The 20430-nt window shown below is 44.1% G+C and overlaps 1 protein-coding gene across 3 annotated transcripts in view; it reads right to left on the reverse strand.

Annotated features, from left to right (window-relative positions):
* cfap70 (cilia and flagella associated protein 70) overlaps positions 1 to 20430 on the reverse strand; it is an 83783-nt gene that overhangs the window by 41851 nt on the left and 21502 nt on the right. For all 3 annotated transcript variants that reach the window (XM_041206626.1, XM_041206624.1, XM_041206625.1), the window contains 6 exons: positions 20213 to 20318; positions 16764 to 16898; positions 13390 to 13512; positions 9235 to 9315; positions 8580 to 8671; positions 184 to 244 (listed from right to left, as the gene is read on the reverse strand). In XM_041206626.1, coding sequence (XP_041062560.1) covers positions 184 to 244; positions 8580 to 8671; positions 9235 to 9315; positions 13390 to 13512; positions 16764 to 16898; positions 20213 to 20318 — 598 coding nt within the window. The remainder of the gene's footprint in view (positions 1 to 183; positions 245 to 8579; positions 8672 to 9234; positions 9316 to 13389; positions 13513 to 16763; positions 16899 to 20212; positions 20319 to 20430) is intronic.

Consider the following 20430-nt stretch of genomic DNA (forward strand, 5'->3'; position numbering starts at 1 on the left):
AAAACCTCAGAGCAATTTGTTATGTTAACCATACAATGCATATTGCTTAGGGAGACAAATGAAGAGGCTTCATACTGCAGCAGACATGCTATGAATTAAAATGTATTACACTGTTATTTTGTTCTAATCATCTGATAAATATATTACTTCCTAGAGCCGTCCCTTTCCAGTTCCTCTACTCACCTTATCTGCTCCACTTGTTCTACGAGGGAATCGTGGCTGAGGAGGAATCATCTCCGCAATCCTGTGAGAAAGAGACAAATTATCCATGAGGGATTTATATATAATGCAGTAAAGAAAGTTAACATTTGGTTTAGTGGCACAACTCAAATTCAAACAGTTATTCACTTCTTTGTCACTTTTCTCCTATTCTTGCCTTGTTAGTGTTGACTTCCACTGTTGCACATTCCATGGAAACATAACAGTGCCTGCTAGTACCTTACAATGGTGGTCATTCTTTATGTGAGACCTGGTAAAGTGTTTAGCAGGATATTCAACAGTAGGAGCTGCCACAGAGGAGTCCAATCCTGTTCTCACCCATTGTTTACACATGCACACTTCCAACAGATGTTAATTGTAAGTTCAAAACAAAAACAGAATTACCTGGAAAAACTCAGCAGGTCTGGCAGCATCGGCGGAGAAGAAAAGAGTTGACGTTTCGAGTCCTCATGACCGTAAGTTAATTGGGTGTTTAGTTGTATTCAGGTGGTGGGCATTACCTGGGGAATTACTTGTACTCCCATATGTAGGAACAAACTGAAACTGTGGGTTGAATCTTCAGGTCCCGCCAGCAGCGGGAAGCTTGGCAGGCAGGGGAAACTTATATCGGCAGGAGGCCAAAAATCAGTTTCCCGACTGTGGGATGAGTTTTTGGAATTAAGTTCCCGGGACCTTAAAGACAGGTTGAGCTTCCTGACAAGCAATGTCGGGAATCCCATTTGCATGCGTTAGCAATTCATGCATGCTCATTAAAAGGCCACCTCGGCAGAACTAAGCTCCCCTCCAAATTAAGTTCCTCACCAGCGAGAAATTAGAATGTTCACATTTACAACTGTGTATAAGTGACGTGCACCTGGCGAGCTTGACTTCTTCCTGGACTTTGAAATGAGTAGCTGCTGCTTTGGCCTTCTTGGAGATCGTTCATAAATGTCAAACTCTTGATTCAGATCAGGTGCTGACCAGTCAAGCTACATGAAGGCTGGAGATGGGAAGCAGGCTAAGGGTGGAGGTGGGGTAGGGTGGAAGGGTGGAACAGAGGCTGAAGATGGGAGGCATGCTAAGAGATGTCTCCTCCTACGAAGATGGTGAAGGGATGGTGCTGACGAGGGCCAGGGTGTCACAGAGCCACATGCAGAGGCCATTGCAAGTGTACAACATGGTAGACAGGTCCATTGACAATCTGATAGGTAACAGGTTGCAGGCAGCGTAAGCTGCCAAAACATATCCTTTACTAGCTGGTTTTCTATCATCTGCTGGCTGTCAGGCCCCAACTCCTTTTTGGTTACAGGCATTATACTTTGCTCTTATGTACCTTTGATTTATGATAGTTGAATTAAATTGCACTACTTAAAGTCTGCCCTGCCAGTGATTTGATCCTTTGCAATGTACCAAACTGTGCTGATATAGCGAGTCTTGGCCCTAAATGCACACATTGGAACCTGCACAGCACTCCATTCTCCTGCAACTTCGATCACTGTAAGTAGAACTGAGATTTTACCAAGCCCTCACAAAGTCTGTGCGCATGGCAACTTGGAAGCAATATCAAATCTAATCTCGGCAGGGATCCACTTACGTCACCCTAACAGCTGCTCCCCAAAGGGGTGCAGAGAGCCATTTCAGGCGGAAACAAATATATGAGGCCAAAGGGAGGAGCAACATGAGAACACCATTTACCCCTCGAGATCACTCCTCCATGCAGATTGGTTAGGGAAGATTGTGTTCCTGCACCCCCCCCCACCGATCACCACATCCCTTGACATCTATATAATGCCAAAATTTTTCAAGGTTACTTTGATGTCCACTCACTGAGAGTGCCTCACTTGCATTATGGGTTGCTGAGCATCAAGCAATCCGGACCCTCCAATCACTGGGATTCCTATAAGTCTCAGTCCCAGTTACCCAAGTTCTTTTTTTCATTTATGGGATAGGGGCATAACTGCCTAGGCCAGCATTTATTGCCCATGCCTAATTGCCCTTGAGAAGGTAGCAGTGAGTTGACTTCTTGAACCGCTGCAGTCCATGTGGTGTAGTAACATCCATAGTGCTGTTTGGGAGTGAGTTCTAGGATTTTGACCCAGTGACAATGGAGAAATGGCGATATATTTCCAAGTCAGGGTAGTGAGTGGCTTGGAGGGGAACTTCCAAGTGGTGGTGTTCCCATTTGTCTGCTTCCCTAGTCCTTCTAGGTGGTAGAGGTCGTGGGTTTGGAAGGTGCTGTCTAAGGAGCCTTGGTGAATTCCTGCAGTGCATCTTGTAGACGGTACACACTGCTTCTACTGTGCGTCTGCTTTATCCTGGGGTTTCAAGCTTCTTGAATATTGTTGGAGCTGCACTCGTCCAGGTAAGTGGAGAGTATTCCATCACACTCTTGCCTTGTGCTTGTAGATGGTGTACAGGTTTTGGGGAGTTAGGCGGTGAGTTACTTGCTGCAGGATTCCTAGCCTCTACCTATTCTTGTAGCCACAGTATTTAGATGGCTAGTCCAGTTCGGTTTCTGGTCAATGGTCACCCCCAGGATGTTGATAGTGGGGGATTCAGTGATGGAAATGCCATTGAATGTCAAGGAGCGATGGTTAGATTCTCTCTTGTTGGAGATGATCATTGCCTAACACTTTTGTGGTGCGAATGTTACTTGCCATTTGTCAGCCCAAGCCTGGATATTGTCCAGGTCTTGCTGCATTTGGACATGAACTGCATCAGTTTCTGAGGAGACACAAATGGTGCTGAATATTGTGCAAACATCAGTGAACATCCCCACTTCTGAACTTATGAAAGAAGGAAAGTCATCGATGAGACAGCTGAAGATGGTTGGGCCTAGGACACGACCCTGAGGAACTCCTGAGTGATGTCCTGGAATTGAGATGATTGACCTCCAACAACCACAACCATCTTGTTTTGTGCTAGGTATGACTATAACCAGCAGAGAGTTTTCCCCCTGATTTCCATTGACTCCAGTTTTGCTCAAGCTCCTTAATGCCACACTCGGTCAAATACTGCCTTGATGTCCGGGGCAGTCACTGTCACATCACCCCTGGAATTCAGCTCTTTCGTCCATGTTTGAATCAAGGTTGTAATGAGGTCAGGTGCTCAGTGACCATGGCGGCACCCAATGTGAGCATCAGAGAGCAGGTTTTTCTTTGAAATTGCCGCTTGATAGCACTGTTGATGACCCTTTCCATCACTTTACTGATGATCAAGAGTAGATTAATTGGGTGGTAATTGGCCGGGTTGGATGTGTCTGCTTCTTGTGTACAAGATATGCCTGGGCAATTTTCCACATAGCCAGGTGGATGCCAGTGTTGTCGCTGTACTGGAACAGCTTGGCTAGTGGCGTGGCGAGTTCTGGAGCATAAGTCTTCAGTACTCTTACAGGAATATTGTCAGGGTCCATAGTCTTTGCACGATCCAGTGCCTTCAGCTGTTTCTTAATATCACGTGGAGTGAATCGAATTCGCTGAAGACCGGCATCTGTGATGCTGGGGACCTCCAGAGGAGGCCAAGATGGATCATCCATCCAGTACTTTTGGCTGAAGATTGTAGCAAATGCTTCAGCCTTATCTTTTGCACTGATGTGCTGGGCTCCCCTATCATTGAGGATGGGATATTTGTGGATCCCGTTACTCCAATGAGTTGTTTAATTGTCCACCACCATTCACGACTGCATGTGACAGGACTGCAGAGCTTAGTTCTAACCGTTGGTTGTGGAACTGCTTAGCTCTGTCTATTGCTTGCTGCTTATGTTGTTTGACACGCAAGTTGTCCCGTGTTGTAGCTTCACCAAGTTGACATCTCACTTTTAGGTGTGCCTGGTGCTGCTCCTGGCATACCCTCCTGCACTCTTCATTGAACCAGGGTTGATCCACTGGCTTGGTGGTAATGGTACAGTGGGGGTATGCCAGGCCATGAGGTTACAGATTGGGTTCGAGTACAATTCTGCTGCTGCTGATGATCCACAGTGCCTCTTGGATGCTAAGTCTTGAGTTGCTAGATCTCTTTGAAATCTATCCTATTTAGCACAATGGTAGGGCCACACATGTGAAGGAGGGACTTTGTCTCCACAGCGACTGTGCGGCAGTCTCACTCCAAGCAATACTGTCATGGACAGATGCGTCTGCAATAGGCAGGTTGGTGAGGATGAGGTCAATTATGTTTTTCCCTTCTGTTGGTTCCCTCACCATCTGCCTCAGGCCCAGTCTAGCAGCTATATCCTTTAGCTCGGTCAGTATTGATGCTACCGAGCCACTCTTGGTGATGGACATTGAAGAGTACATTCTGCGCCCTTGTCACCCTCAGTGCTTCCTCCAAGTGGTGCTCAATGTGGAGCAGCATTGATTCATCAGCTGAAGGAGGGTGGTACATGGTAATCAGCAGGAGGTTTCCTTGCCCATGTTTGACCTGATGTCATGAGATTTCATGGGGTCCAGAGATGATATTGAGGACTCCCAGAGCAACTCCCTCCCGACTGTATACCACTGTGCTGCCACCTGTCTGTCCTGTCAGTGGGACAAGACATACCCAGGGATGGTGATGGTGGTGCCCAGGACATGATCTGTAAGATACGAATCTGTGAGGATGACTATGTCAGGCTGTTACTTGACTAATCTGTGAGACAGCTCTCTCAATTTTGGCATGAGCCCCCAGAGGTTAGTAAGGAGGACTTTGCAGGGTCGACAAGGTTGAGTTTGCCGTTGTTGTTTCCAGTGCCTAAGTCTATGTCGATTGGTTTAATTCCTTTTTTGTGACTTTGTAGCAGTTTGATACAATTGAGTGGGTTGCTAGGTCATTTTCAGAGGGCATTTAAGAGTCAACCACATTGCTGTGGATCTGGAGTCACATATAGGCCAGACCAGGTAAACTGCAGGTTTCCTTCCCTAAAGGACTTTAGTGAAGCAGATGGGTTTTTACAGCAATCAACAATGGTTTCATGGTCATCCTTAGACTCTTAATTCCAGATTTTTATTGAATTCAAATTTCACCTTCTGCCAGGGCGGGATTCAAATCCAGGTCCCCAGAGCATTACCCTGGTCTCTGGCAACAATACCACTATGCCATCGCCTCCGCTTGACCCACACCTCTTTAATCCTAGACACAATCCCTTTTGTAGTCAAGGTTAACTTGCCTGTTGCCTCCTTCCTTGCAGCCTTTACTTGCATGTTAGCTCAAAATGGCAAATCTTGAAGGAAGGCCAATAACAAACGAACATGCCCACCACAGCTTTCTACGGACATGTAGGGAAGCCTCTGGTTTTCTAATGTTACGAAAACAGTCTAGAACTTCACTCTCTCAGTCCTGAAACTGCAACTATAGTGCCACTCACATAGCATGTTTAGCTCCCCTTGAGTACTCCTAGCACCCACTTAAGAGGATGCAGGAGCTGCAATGACCTCGCTGAACACATTTTCAGAGGTCAGAATGTGGTGAGCTGTAAGTAATGGCTTTACATTCCGCGTGCCCAGGCTGCAAACTATGGCCACTGCTTTATTATTCACATGTGGGATTGTTGAGTAATCACTTTGTTAATAATGTGAGAGAAGTGAATCTATAGGAGTTCATTCTCAGGCTCTGATGGGAGCCTAAATCCAAACCCTTAAATGCCCATGACCATTGAAGCAACTAGTCGCAATATGGAATCCAGGACGCTTCCAAACTGTGCAATTGAATATATATTTACAAGTGCCAAAAATATATACAATGGTTGTACACCTGTGCCACCTGTGTGCTTCAAAACTTCTTTAACTTCCTTTCTCTATTCTCTGCTGACTGCTACGCCCTGTTGATGGTGATGACTCTGGTGGGCATCCTCTGGTGGCCTGTAGCCTAGGGCTTCCTGGCCAGACTAAGGGTCTCCTGCAAATGCACCCTCCTTAGCCTGACCTGCTGGAGGCGATGGAGTCACCAGTAGAGGGGAGGTAGAATGGCAGGACACCCTTGGAGTGTCCTGGGACGAAGCGTCTGGGGTACCTGGCTGGCGGTCCTCCTCCCTGTGGGGGTCCGATGACATCTTCCTGACCCCTTGAGGAGAAGTGGCACCTGAAAGGAGGTCGAGCTGCCCAGTACCCCTCACCTAGCCACTCCTGCACTGCACCCATAGTTTGAGTGACGGAGTGAATGTCCAAATGCATATTCGGCAGCCACTGTGTGTTCTGCTTGACCTGGGTCTCCAAGACGGCCACCACTCTTTCCATGCAGGCAGCCAAGCGCTCACAGCAGACAGAACATGGATGGACTCCTCTAGCCTTTGGTCCTGTCTAAACATGGTTTCTGGCATCTCTGCCTGATGTTTCCCTGCTTGTCTCTGCATCTCCATCAGGTCTCTTAGTGCTGAGTCCAGGGGCTCGTCATCTGAGTGGAGCTGTGCAGGGACCTGGTCTCCAGCAGTGCCCTAAGCATCAGGGACCTTGGCCGTCACTTCCTCCACCAGCTATGGACCTGTGTCAGTGATGTGCTCACCAGATTGTGACACCGAGCCTTCTCTAGAACATGCACCCACTGAGGTGAATGTATCTGCTCTGGTGGAGGGAGCGGGTGAATGCTGTGACAATGCATCTTCTGAGGCTTTTGAGGCATCCTGTGCAGAGGTGGAGTTGCAGCTGATTCTGTGGCTCATCTCCCTTGTTGGCTTCCCCCTTTTCTTGTTGGTACCTGGAATGGAGAGAAGAAAGATTTAGTGGATTTAGTAGGCTCTTAATTAAACCAAATGTGTTACTCTTTGGACACAGCTGACAACTGCAGACTGGAGACATCCTCACTGGCTTCCTGGAGGAGTGCTGTCTCACCTTCAGCACAGGCACGATCCTGCTCATCCCCAGTTAACACGGCAGCCTGCTCTTCAAAAGGAGTGAGGACTTGATTGTCAGGAATGCCACCTCCAGTCTTGGCCTGCTCCCTCTTATTGTGAGCATTCTTGTCCTGCAGACAGACAAAAGGATTTAGTGTCATCCCAATGGGTGATTGAGCAGTTTAGGAGCAGGCATGCCTATTGCAGCTCCTGAGCCCTTCCTAGTAAGAGATTAACAAGCAAGATGTTCTGCAACCGATAAAAGATTGAGAGCATGAAGTGACTGGCACATACTCAGTGCACATGACCATTCTGCTGCTGAGTACTGCAGCCCAAACTCCTGTCTGACATCCTGTGCATGCACACACTTACACTGCCTGATGCCCTTATGAGTGTTAGTTTGCAGTCAGCAGACGGTGCCACTTACTCTGGTGGGACGCAGCAGTTCATTCACTCTTCCTGCACTGCTGAGAGGTTCTTTAGTGGCCCCCATGGGGCGCTAACCTCCACTGCAACTTCCTCCCAGGCCGCCATGGTCAAATGGGATGGCCTCCTGCTGCCATCCCAGGAAACAGGACCTCCAGTCTTTCCTGGACAACCTGGAGGAGAATCCCCAGGGAACCTCTGTTGAACTGTGGGGCCATACGTTGTTGCCTTCGCTGCAAAATTCTGGTAGGTGCAGAATATGGAGCTGCTGGCCAGCAATGAGTGAATGGCAGTTCGGGTGCCTTTAAAACTGGTGCTCAGTCCTTCGACCCCGTGAGGTCACACCAGGGTCAGCCCTCCTGCTACACGGTGGGAATCACTCTCAATTCCACACCCGCCACTGAACTTAGACTCTAGAATGGAAAATTCTGGCTTGTGTTTGTTGGGTTTGGAGGTACATGCTTGTAACTGTGCCTGTGAAATAAAAGCTTGTAAGTGTTCAAAGATTAGGTTCCAGTTCTATACCTCACTGCCTGGCTATCTAGATTAAAACTGCAAGGGTCTAGGAATAGTAGTCAGAACTGGAAAGCTATTCGGATTTCCCCTGTGGTCCAAGACACTGAACCCAATAGTACTGCATTAACTGGCACCCAGCTTAGGTCAGCGAACTCAAAACAGACCAGAAATTAAATAGTAACTATTTTGCTGTGACTATCAGCAGAAAGAGGATTGTTAAACTTGAGTTGAGTCCCCGGAGGGGAGAGGATAGTGAGTTAGCAGAGAACAAGTAGAAATTAGATACATAATTGTTTTGTTTCAATGTTTGCAGAAGTTCAAATCACAATAAATTGAGACAGAATACAAAAGTAATGTACACCAATAACAAGACTGAAGTGCTCTAGCTAGCACAATAATGCACAGTCAGACATGGGAGTAGGAGATCACTTGCAACACTGCCTATATGCAATTTCATCGCATCATTTCTGTGGACATGTTCAGTGCATGATGGCCATCAAACTAAGATGCACTCCCATAGTATGCGGATGATGCAGAATGAAGGACAAATATTTTCTATATTATCAGAATTTCATCAACAAGATATCAGTTTGCACATCTGAAAGAATTGTGGATGTTCACTGTTCAGTCTGAAATGTACCTTTTAGCCAGTTCCTCACGGAGTCGCTTTTGCACCAAAGGTTTTTCCAGAGTAAACTCCAGAACAATGTATGACCTTGCTTCTATGTATTGCTGAAATGTAACAGCCAAACATTTTTTGAGATTATAAACTCATTCTTGACAGTTACAGGTAAATAGATTATTGAATGACAGCAATAGCAGTGACATCAAGACAAATCTGATACCAACAATTAAACATCACATTTGGATGTCGATACCACCCATGGGAGTTGAGAGCACAGTCCATAACTAAGGTGTTCTTTGGACTGCCCTATTATCAGGCACAATGCATTAATTGCTTGACAGTATAGCAGACCAGCATGTAGCACACTGGGGGCCTGTGCACAAAATGTATGCACACAAGAACACAAGAAATTGGAGTAGCAGTAGACCATGCAGCCTGCAAAGCCTGTTCCACCACTCGAGATGATCATCGCTAATCTCAGGCTTCAATTTCATTTTCCCACCCACTCCCCACCCCATATACCTTATTTCCCTGAGAAGCTGAAAGGAGCAAGGCCTTAAATGTATTCAATGATGGAGCATCCACAAGCTTCTAGAGCAAAGGAAAACCCCTGTACAATTTCAAAGGCAGCTGTATCTCAATACAAATTGCACTTTTCTAACAAACGTACCTCTCCTTCCACATTAAGTACATTTGCCACTTCTGAATCGAACAAATGATCCTGGAGAATTGACTTCAAATTTAATGAGTTCTACAGGAAAGCAAAAAAAAAAATGAAACATTGAACAGGCAGTGAAATACAAGCTTTAGTCTCAGAATAAAACTTCCCAAAATGAAGCAAAACTAGTACACCTAATTTATCAAGGCCAAGAATTACTATTCATTCTATAAATGAATGGCAGGGTCTTGTTCCTAGTATTGGCAGCTAAATCAGAAAAATCAGGCAAGGATCTTCATTCTCTAAAATATTTTGCTCAATTAAATCTCAGAAATGCTGACCAAGTCCAAATTTGAATTTTGTTCTAGGAACAACCTTTGATGGAGTTCAAATTTAGCTTCAACTTGTAATATAACTGGGATCATCTGAAACTGTATTCAAGTACAAATGAGATTTTCTTTAAGGTTTGGCTGTCTTCAGGTTGTATTATCAGAAGCCTTTGATTCAAAAGTCCGCATCTTTAGGTAAAGATAACATCTGGAGCTTTTAGCATACACTGAACATAGGGCTCTGTCCTGTTGGTGTGGAATGTCAAATTTTTAGGTTTTAAGGCAAGACCAAAGTGCAATAATTCTATTCTAATGCTAAAATTTAGTCAATAGATGTAAATGTGAATTAGTATGATGTTTAGGACAAATTTGTGCAGTGTAATCTCCTTATTCTTCTGAGTGAATGTAAAGGAAAACTCAATTTGTGATGAAGCTCCTAATAGTGCAGGTGCATTTTTTCTTTCTTTCATTTTGATACCCCATGGGATCCAAGGGCAAGTGGCAAGTTGGATCCAAAACTGGCTCAGTGGCAAGAAGCCAAGAGTATGGTCAATTGATGTTTTTGTATATATTTTGCAATTGATACAAAATTTGGTTGTATGGTCAATAGTGAGGAAGAAGGCTGTCGGCTGCAGGAAGATATCAATGAACTGGTCAGGTCCTCAGAAAAGTGACAATGGAATTCAATCCAGTGAATAGTGGGGTCATGCATTTGGGGAGGGCAAAGAGAGCACACAATAAATGGTAGGATTCTGAGAAGAGTAGAGGAACCAAAAGAACTTGGAGTGCATGTCCACAGGTCACTGAAGGTAACAGGACAGATAGACAAGGTGATTAAGAAGGCATAGAGGATACATTCCTTCAGGAGCTGAGACATAGAATGTAAGAGGTGGGAGGTTATCCCAGTACTGTGTAGAACACTAGCTAATCCACAGTTAAAGAACTGCATGGAGTTCCAGACACCACATTGCATAACACACCAGAGGGTACAGAGGAATAGAGGAATTCCAAGGAATAGAAACTTTTAGCTATGAGAAAAGTCTGGATAGGCTGAAGTTATTTTCTTTGAAACAGAAAGGCTGAGGGAAGATTTAGTTGAGGTGTATAAAATTATGAAGGGGCTAGATACAGTGGATTGGAAGGGCCTATTTCCCTTAGTAGAGAGATTATTAACCAGGGAGCATAGATTTAAAGTAATTGGCAGAAGGATTCGAGGATAGCTGGGGAATTTTCAGCCAGAGAGTGGTGGATGTGTGGAACTCGCTGTTTGAAAGGATGGTGGAAGCAGAAACCTTTATTGCATTTAAAAAAATACTTGGATACACTCTAGTGATGTAATCTACAGGGTTATGGACCAAGAGCTGGAAAGCGGGTTTAGACTGGATGACTCTTTTTTTGCTGGAATCGACAAGATGGGCTGAATGGCCTCCTGCTTTGCCATAAATTTGCTGTGTGTCTATGACAGCAAGTGTAATCTCTTAAAAGGGCTCCAAAAATGAGAGCAAACCAGCACCAAATCCCTTACAAACTACTTACAGGGAAAACAAGTAACTATAACACAGCACTATCAGAAGAATAACAATGAGGATGATAAGCAACTTTATTGGCACACTGAATGAGAATAATAAACATCTTTGATAGCTTAGTGCCAGTGCTTACACGATATAGCTCCAGGACTGCTACTGGCCTCATCTCCTCTGGAGATCTTCCTTCCACAGCTTCCAACCTCGTAGTCTCCCAACCTCAGATGGCCTGCTTCTACCTCCTACCCAAAATCCACAAACAGGACTGTCCCGGCAGACCAATTGTGTCAGCCTGTTCCTGCCCCACGGAACTCAATTCTTGTTATCTTGACTCCAGTCTCTCTTCCCTTGTCCAGTCCCTTCCCACCTACATCCGTGATTCCTCTGACACCCTACATCATATCAACAATTTCCAGTTCCCTTGCCCCAACTGCCTCCTCTTCACCATGGACGTCCAATCCTTCTACACCTCCATCCCCCACCGGAATGGTCTGATGGTTCTCCACTTCTTCCTTGAACAGAGGCCCGAACAATCCCCATCCACCACTACTCTCCTCCATCTAGCTGAACTTGTTCTCTCACTGAACAATTTCTCCTCAAACTCCTCTCACTTCCTCCAAATAAAAGGTGTGGCTATGGGTACCCACATGGGCCCCAGTTATGCCTGTCTCTTTATGGGGTATGTGGAACATTCCTTGTTCCAGTCCTACTCCGGCCCCCTCCAACAACTCTTTCTCTGATACATTGATGATTGCTTCGGTGCTGCTTCATGCTCTCATCTGGACCTGGAAAAATTTATTAAATTTGCTTCCAATCTCCACCCCTCCATCATTTTTACATGGTCCATCTCTGACACTTCCCTTCCCTTCCTTGACCTCTCTGTCTCAATTTCTGGTGATAGACTGTCCACTAATATTCATTACAAGCCTACCAACTCCCACAGCTCCTCATACCCCGCTTCCTGTAAGGTCCCCATCCCATTCTCTCAGTTCCTTCGCCTCTGTCGCATCTGTTCTGATGATGCCACTTTGAAAAACAGTTCCTTTGACATGTTTTCCTTCTTCCTTAACTGAGGTTTTCCACCTCAGGGCCCTCAACCGCATCCGGCCCATCTCCCATGCATCCGCCCTCACACCTTCCTCTCCCTCTCAGAACCATGATAGAGTCCCCTTTGTCCTCACTTATCATCCCACCAGCCTCTGCATTCAAAGGATCATCCTCTGCTATTTCTGCCAACTCCAGCATGATGCCACCACCAAACACATCTTCCCTTCAACCCCACCCCCGGCGGCATTCCGCAGGGATCGTTCCCTCCAGGACACCCTGGTCCACTCCACCATCACCCCCTACACCTCAACCCCCTCCCATGGCACCTTCCCATGCAACTGCAGAAGGTGCAACACATGCCCCTTTACTCCCCCTCTCCTCACTGTCCAAGGGCCCAAACACTCCTTTCAAGTGGAGCAGCATTTCACTTGCACTTCCCTCAATTTAGTCTACTGCATTCGCTGCTCCCAATGCGGTTTCCTCTACATTAGAGAGACCAAACAGACTGGGTGACCACTTTGCGGAACACCTTCGGTCTGCCCGCAGGAATTACCCAAACCTCCCTGTTGCTTGCTATTTCAACACACCACCCTGCTCTCATGCCCACATGTCCGTAATTTTGGCCTGCTGCAATGTTCCAGTGAAGCTCAACGCAACTCATCTTCTGACTAGGCACTTTACAGCCTTTAGGACTGAATATTGAGTTCAACAATTTTAGATCATGAACTCTCTCCTCCATCCCCACCTCCTTTCCGATCCCCCTTTTTTCCAATAACTTATATAGATCTTTCTTTTCCCACCCATTCCCATTATTTTTAAATGTATTTCCATCCATTGTTTTATCTCTACCTTTTAGCCTATTTCGATCCCTCCCCCCCCACCCCGCCCCCACTAGGGCTATCTGTACCTTGTTCGTCCTGCTTTCTACCCTTAATGTCACCTATTAGCACATTCCTTAGATAATATCAACACCTTCAACACCTCTTTGTCCTTTTTTCTATGATAGCTTTTGGCCATCTCTATCTATCACACTGGCCCTCTATCCAGCTCTACTTGTCCCGTTCCCCCCCCCCCCCCACCCTTAAACCAGCTTATATTTCACCTATTTTCTATTTTTCCTTAGTTCTGTTGAAACGTTAACTGTGTTCCTCTCCGCAGATGCTGTCAGACCTGCTGAGTTTTTCCAGGTATTTTTATTTTTGTCTTAGCTCGAATGCAATACTGGCTTGTGAGAGCCATACAAGATTTGATAACAATAGGAATCATACCTTCTTATATACTTCTTTTGGCCCTTTATCATCCTTAACCTTATTAGGGGCATTTTTAGAATGTGAAGGCGGACCCTTCAATCCTCCTGCAACACCAGTAGCTTCCCGGTTCTTACGTTTTGTCTGAATCATACACAATAAACACAGCAACAACGAAGCTCATGTCATAAGGAAGTATAAATTACAATGTAATGAAAGAGCTCTTCTAGAACTTCAGCGTTTCCTGAAAATTCACTAAAGCATTCAGCATAGTTTTGCTAGTGGAATAAAATTGGAGATAGTATTAATTTTCTCCCCATATTCATTTCTGCAGTATTTTTTTCCTCTTTTTGGTGATCTGAATCACACATGATATCCTTGCCCAATGTGATAGGCTGATAGAGGTTTGGAGGTCTATTCCACAAACTGCAGCCGATGCAAGATCAATAGTTGAATTTAAAACTGAGATAGACTTTTGTTAACCTAAGTTATTTGGAATGGAGGGTAAGGCGCATACCGGGGACTGGATTTTTACACCCCACCACCCACCAGGCATGCTTTTGGTTGGGAGGGCATGTAAAATATGGTGGCTAGCCCGCTGCCTTCCCACCCCTCTGACCCAGTCCACGTGGGGGTGGGTAAGTCGCCCACCAGCCTGCCTGCCCTTAGGCCTCTTGAGAGCCTTGCAGCTAATTATTGCCCAATTAAGACCCTCAAGAGTGGAAAAGCTGTTTTTTTAAATAATTTTGTTGAAAAGGCAGCAAAGAAGGGGCCACATCATTTGGAGAGTGCCCTGTGGGCACCCCCCCCACCCAAAATGTTACCCCCTTTTGATCCACCCGAGCTGGCCTCCAAAACCCACCCCCAATCCCTCACCTCTTTTAGCTCCCTGAGCCCTCCCCATCCAGAACCAGATTTATCGCTCTCCAGTGGCCATTTAACCCTTCAACCCAGGGCCTCCTTGCAGTCCTGGCAGCACCCACAACTGATTTCCAGAGCTGCTGGAACTGCTAGAGCTGCTGCTCCATTAAATTGGCTGGGATCTCAACAGCAGGGCTTCCTCCCACTGAGGGGCAGAAGTCTGACCCTCAGCTTATTTAAGCCGTCGGAGTGGGTTACCACTGCTGGGTGGCCTATTTTAAAGTTGATCGGTTTTGGAACCGACTTTTCTTCTGCCACTTCCCCACAATCATAAAATCCAGTCCATGGAGTTGGGTAACAGATTAACATGATACTGAATTACAGAACAGGCTCAAGGGATTAAATAGCCTACGTAAGTTCCTATGTTGCCTTTATTATTTTTGTCATCCGTCTCCTGCTATTGACTATGAAAGAGGAAGACTTCTAGATAGCATTGTTAAATGTATTGTGCTTCATTATTTAGATTATTTATTTAGTTTTACACCACTATTATCTAAATACTAGGCCAACCCTGGTTAGGATGTAATTTAAACTGTCACACCTGCCTCAGGAGAGGCACTCACAGCTTTTAAGTCAGAATGTCATGGGTTTAGTCTCCATTCCAGAAACCTCCTTGCAGTGCTGAACAAATGTTGCATTGCTGGATGTGTCATTTTTCAGATGGCCTATACATAAACTGTCCTCTCAGATGGACGTTAAAGATTCCATGGCACTATTTAAAGAAGAGCAGTGGATTTCTCCAGGTATTCTCATCAACATTTATCCCTCAACTAACTCCACCAAAAATGTATTATCTGGTCTTTACATTATTGCTGTTTGTGGGACCTCATTGTATGCAAGTTAACTTCCTTGCTTCTCTACATGACAATAATTATACTTCAGAAAGATATCATTAGCTGTGAAGCACTTTGCAACATTCTAAGCATATGAAAGGCACAACATAAATACAAGTCCTTTCTTTTACCATTCCACAATCCTGTAATATTCCTATTTGTCAAGCAACTATGTCTGGAGGCCATAAAAGGCTTTATTTAAATTAAGGTTTTTTTTCTGTAATCAGTTATGTTAAGCTACATAAATCCCACAAAAACAGAACTCTAACAATGTAAACTTGTTATATGAAGTGAGCACTGGCAAAGTCACTTGTCCAGAAATGGGGCCATAATGATTTTTTGGCAATACCTCCTATGCCTAAACAGTGAGCTCCGAGGCTCTCCAGATGTTGGGTGTCAGGCTTTATTTCAAAGTTAATGGTAAAGCTTAAAGAGCTTAGGATGAAGAGAAGTCCAAGTTTGGGCTCGTTGTCAGCTGTCTCTCGATTTGAGCATGACGTCTACTCAGAGCAGGATATCCCACATGATACTGAGAACCAGCGTGCAGGATTTGCTTCCTCTTCTTTCCTTCTTTGTCACTGTTCAGCCTTGGGTTGGGCTGTTGCTCGTATTGCAGAACACATGCTGTCAGGGTTCAAGTACTGGGTTGGGATTGGTGCCTGGAATGGAATCGAGGTTCACAAGCAAAGATCAGACAGGATTTGCAGGGATTGGGGTGAGGGTCATGTGGTCTGTGCCAGGGATCACGGGCCAAGTCAAGAACAGAGGGTAGATCAGGGATAAGGATTGAGAATTGGGTTGGGAGTGGAGGCAATTGGCGAGAGGGTTGTGGGATTGGTGATCAGCCCTTTTAATGTGCTGCTCCTTCTGGCTCCACATTCAGGCAAATTACTTACCTTATTTGTTGCAGGTGACCTCTAGAATTGGATTCCCTGAGAGCAGTCAACAGCCTCAAGGTAAACCAATCTTACAGAAGGTTACCGCTAGGAAGCATTCGGGCCATTATTTATACATGCAAAGACCTAGCACCTGTTTCAGGGAGAGGTAAAGGACATCTTTTGTTTGTTCTTACCCCATATGATGGGGGGAAATGTGTGCATGCTTCCTACACAATGTTTTAAGGTATTCCAAGTAGCGCCCAAAACTACACGGATCATTTCCTAGGCGACTATGTTTTGTTCACCTTTGATCTAAACTTTAAAATGCAAGTCAAGTTATTATTTCCATCAATCATAGAAGTAATGCCAGCATTTCAGGAAAAGGGTGGTACATGAGCACATGAGAATAGGGGTTAGCACAGAAAACTATCAGATTAATTAAGTCCTTGAGCTGGTCTGTGGAGCTGAATATCCATGACCCTTCTGTAACTCTGACTAGAGGGCATCTGAAATGCTGGATTATAATCCAGGCTCAGATACATCAGATCCAATATGGGATTTCTGCGAGGCCTTGATGTGTGAAGGAAGGGAGCAGGACTGGAGAGTCCCAATGACAGGAGTGTGGAATTTTATCTTCATACCTTTGTCTGCAATGTTTCCAACTGGATAACAGAGACTGGGAACTTATTGTATAAGGAATTGTTGACCTATCTTGACATTCTTTCCCAAAGTAATGCATATTATATTACTACATCAATGTTACCTTTTCAATTATTTCGTGCTCATTGAAAGGGTGTATTGCATATGCGCCTCGAATCCGCTTTACACCTGGATACAACAAAGGAGCCATATTTACATATGCTACTCCGTGGAACGAGATAGGTCCTTCTTCCTCTGTCTGCAAACATAATTTAACAGATCACTTCCATAGAGAAACTGGAACAGAATGTATCTTCATGTTACCCTTGATCCTTTTACTGGCTGATCTATGACAATAGAAAGCTTTTCATTTTCATTGTCCGTTCTGGTCTGTGAATGACACATTCAGAGAACTTCATATTTTTGAAGCAAAGAAATGGACCTGGTGTGCGTAGGATAGTAAATAAATCCATCCAAGAGAAGAAGTTCTGTCTTGGGAGCAAAATCCATAGGCAACAGGCATTAGTTTATAAGCATATGTTTGTGCATTTTACTTTAAAATACATTTGCCCGCAAACCTACATACGCCTTCCTTGTCCAGAGTTAATTCATATGGAATCAAAGTACTGCATCTCTGATGTAATCAAAGATGCATTATTATTCTATTATTTCATGGGAAAATGTAATCAATTTCATGACTTACCTGTATTTAGCACCTTTTTTTGATATGCCTAAATTTTCCAAATACATGCTGGCAGTGAGATAGCTCGGCATCTGTGTACTTGGAAAATTTAACCAATATCTATTCTGCAGGTTCATTCCTACTGGCATATAATTTACATTTTGAACAGTTTGTTATCCTAACATGAGCATCAATAAACTGAGAGGCAGGGCAGTGGGAAACACATTTTGTGAAATACGAACTGCAGAAAAAAAGTTTTTGAGAACAAAGTGTTCAAGGTTTTGTGCTCTTTCAATTCTTTAAAAACATGCTCAGGACAAAGTTATCCTTTTTTTAAGCCATTGTTTAAGTGTATAATCATCTATTCCCAGCACTAGGCAGTTGTAGAGGAGATGCTATACAACTATTAAACAAGCAACTGCTTTGAAGTGGAATACAGGATAACTGCTAAAATATTGGTGTTTTATGGTCATATGACATTCTGTTACAAGGCAAAAGCTATTGATGTTTTGAACAAAGACAGGTAGGAAAGTAAGTTGTGAAGAGGACATAAGGAGGTTACAAAGTGACATAGGTTAAGTGAGTGGGCAAAGTCCTGGCAAATGGAGTATAATGTGGGCAAATGTGAAATTGTCCATTTTGGGAGGAAGAATATAAAAGCTTATTATCTAAATGATGAGAGATTGCAGTGCTCTGAGATTCAGAGGGGTCTCAATGTCCTGGTGCATGAATCACAAAAGGCTAAAATGCAGGTACAGCAGGTAATTAGGAAAGCTAATAGAATGTTATCATTTATTGTGAGGGGAATTGAATACAAAAGTAGGGAGGTTACGCTTCAGTTGTACAGGGCAGTGGTGAGACCACATCCAGAGTACTGTGTACAGTATTGATCTCCTTATTTAAGTAAAGGTGTAAATACATTAGAAGCAATTCAGAGAAGATTTACTAGGCTCGTACCAGAAATGGGCGGGTTGTGTTTTGAGGAAAGGTTGGACAGGTTAGGCTTGTATTCACTGGAGCTTAGAAGAGGCAGAGGTGACTAGATAGAAACCTTTAAGATCCTGAGGGGTCTTGACAGAGTGGATGTGCAGAGGATGTTTCCTCTTGTGGGAAAATCTAGACCTAGGGGTCACAGTTTAAAAATAAGAGGTTGCTCATTTAAGACAGAGATGAGGAGAATTTTTTTCTCTCAGAGGGTCGTGAGTCTTTGGAACTCTTTCCTCAAAAGGCAGTGGAAGCAGGATGTTTGAATATTTTTAAGGCAGGGCAAGATAAATTCTTAATTAACAAGGGGGTGAAAGGTTAATTGGGGGGTTACAAACAGAACAGCCATGATCTTATTGAATGGCGGAGCAGGTTTGAAGGGCTGAGTGGCCTACTCCTGTTTCTAGTTCTTATGTTTGTATGAATAGAAGCAGTTAACATGTTCACTACACCCACTGACTGCACAAGGCAAATTTCTCTTGGCTTTCTCTTCAGGAGTATTACCAGTATGAGCAGGTCTATGTCCTGTCTTCATTGTGAAAGTTAATAATCTAACTTGATATTTAATGAGTACATCAAAATAAAAAAGCCTGGCATGTGTTAATAATTAAGTATAAGGTAGAGTCAGCAATAGGAGTCTGGTACATACACTTGTGGATGATTCAATTGATAACAAGATGTTTATGGTGAGAAAGAAGATATAAATGAAAAATATTATTGTCATATTGGGTGACTTCTATCAATAGGAACATTGTAGCTATGGAATTAGAACTAATGAATGTGATACAGATTATCTATTAATTCAATTAGGCCAATTATGCAACACGATAAATTAAAAATGTTCTGCTCCTTAAACATAAACTTACCTTTTCTCCCCACAGATTTTGAATGACTGGCTGTGCATTTCCAATATTTTCTGATTTCAATTATGCAACCCTCAGTGTATAAGGCCAAGGACACTGCCTATGCAGTCTGGGTCACATTTGCTACATCATGCAAGATTAGCTCATTAACACAGGTTTATGGAGTTCACAGTACCTATCAAATAATGCATAGGAATCTAAAGACTGGAATTTTGGAAGCCAGCAGTCAATCTGGGTTACTTGGCTGTCTATCAAATGCTGGCAGCATTTTTTGGAGAGAGCAACAAAGGAAAAACGATAGCTTAGGGTAGGCATTTCAAACAGGGTACAGGGAAAGACCAAGCAGAGGAAATGATTTCAGTCACATTATAGAGGCATTTAATCTCTTTTTGGGGCCTTAAGAAGTCTTGCACAGACTTAGGGGGAGAATTTTTGGCTCGGCAACACGGGCAGGGCCCGCTCACCAAGGCGTAAAATGACATGGGGTGATGTTGGGTGTGCGTCCCGAAGTCACTGCGCGTCATTTAGATTTCCCAAGTTGGCTGCGCACCCGCCGAACTGTCACAGGTCTGTTAAGGCCATTAATTAACTAAGTAAGGCTATTGAGAAAGCTGCCCGTCCAACCTTAAGGTTGGCAGGCAGGCGAAGAACTCAGGTGGCCTTTGCATTTTTAATAGAACCTCATCCATGGGCGGGATGAGGTTTCATGAAGGGTTTCTAAGTTAAATAAATTTTTTAATTAAAGTTTACTGACATGGCCTAGCTCATGTGACACTGTCACATGAGGGGACATGTCTTAATTTTTTTTTCTTTATTAAAGTTTTTAAACCTTAAAACTTAGCTCCCTGAGGCACCTCTGCATGGGGATATTCTTGATGTTACTGGAATAGGAAGAATGACTATACATGCTTTGAAATAATATGGGCAATTGTTAAATAAGAAAGCCATCCTATTCTTATATAAGTAGTGTGTATGACAAAGAAAAAACCCTCCCAACGCTTTCCATCCCCTTTTATCAATTAGGTCGAGAAATAATTAACCAACCTTCTCCAATTTGCTGCTCCTTCCTCCTGCCTTGGCTGGAGGGGCTAATGGTAGACGCTTGATCTCCACAGGGATGTACATGAACTCAGCTATGTGCTTCTGCAGTCTGAAAAATAGATTTCATTTGTAAAAACTAAAAAAAGGATTGCTTTTAGATATTCCATAGAAACAAAGAAAATAGGAGCAGGAGTAGGCCATTCATTATGATCATGGCTGAT

Source organism: Carcharodon carcharias, chromosome 15 (assembly GCF_017639515.1).
Source record: "Carcharodon carcharias isolate sCarCar2 chromosome 15, sCarCar2.pri, whole genome shotgun sequence".
NCBI classification, from domain to species: domain Eukaryota; kingdom Metazoa; phylum Chordata; class Chondrichthyes; order Lamniformes; family Lamnidae; genus Carcharodon; species Carcharodon carcharias.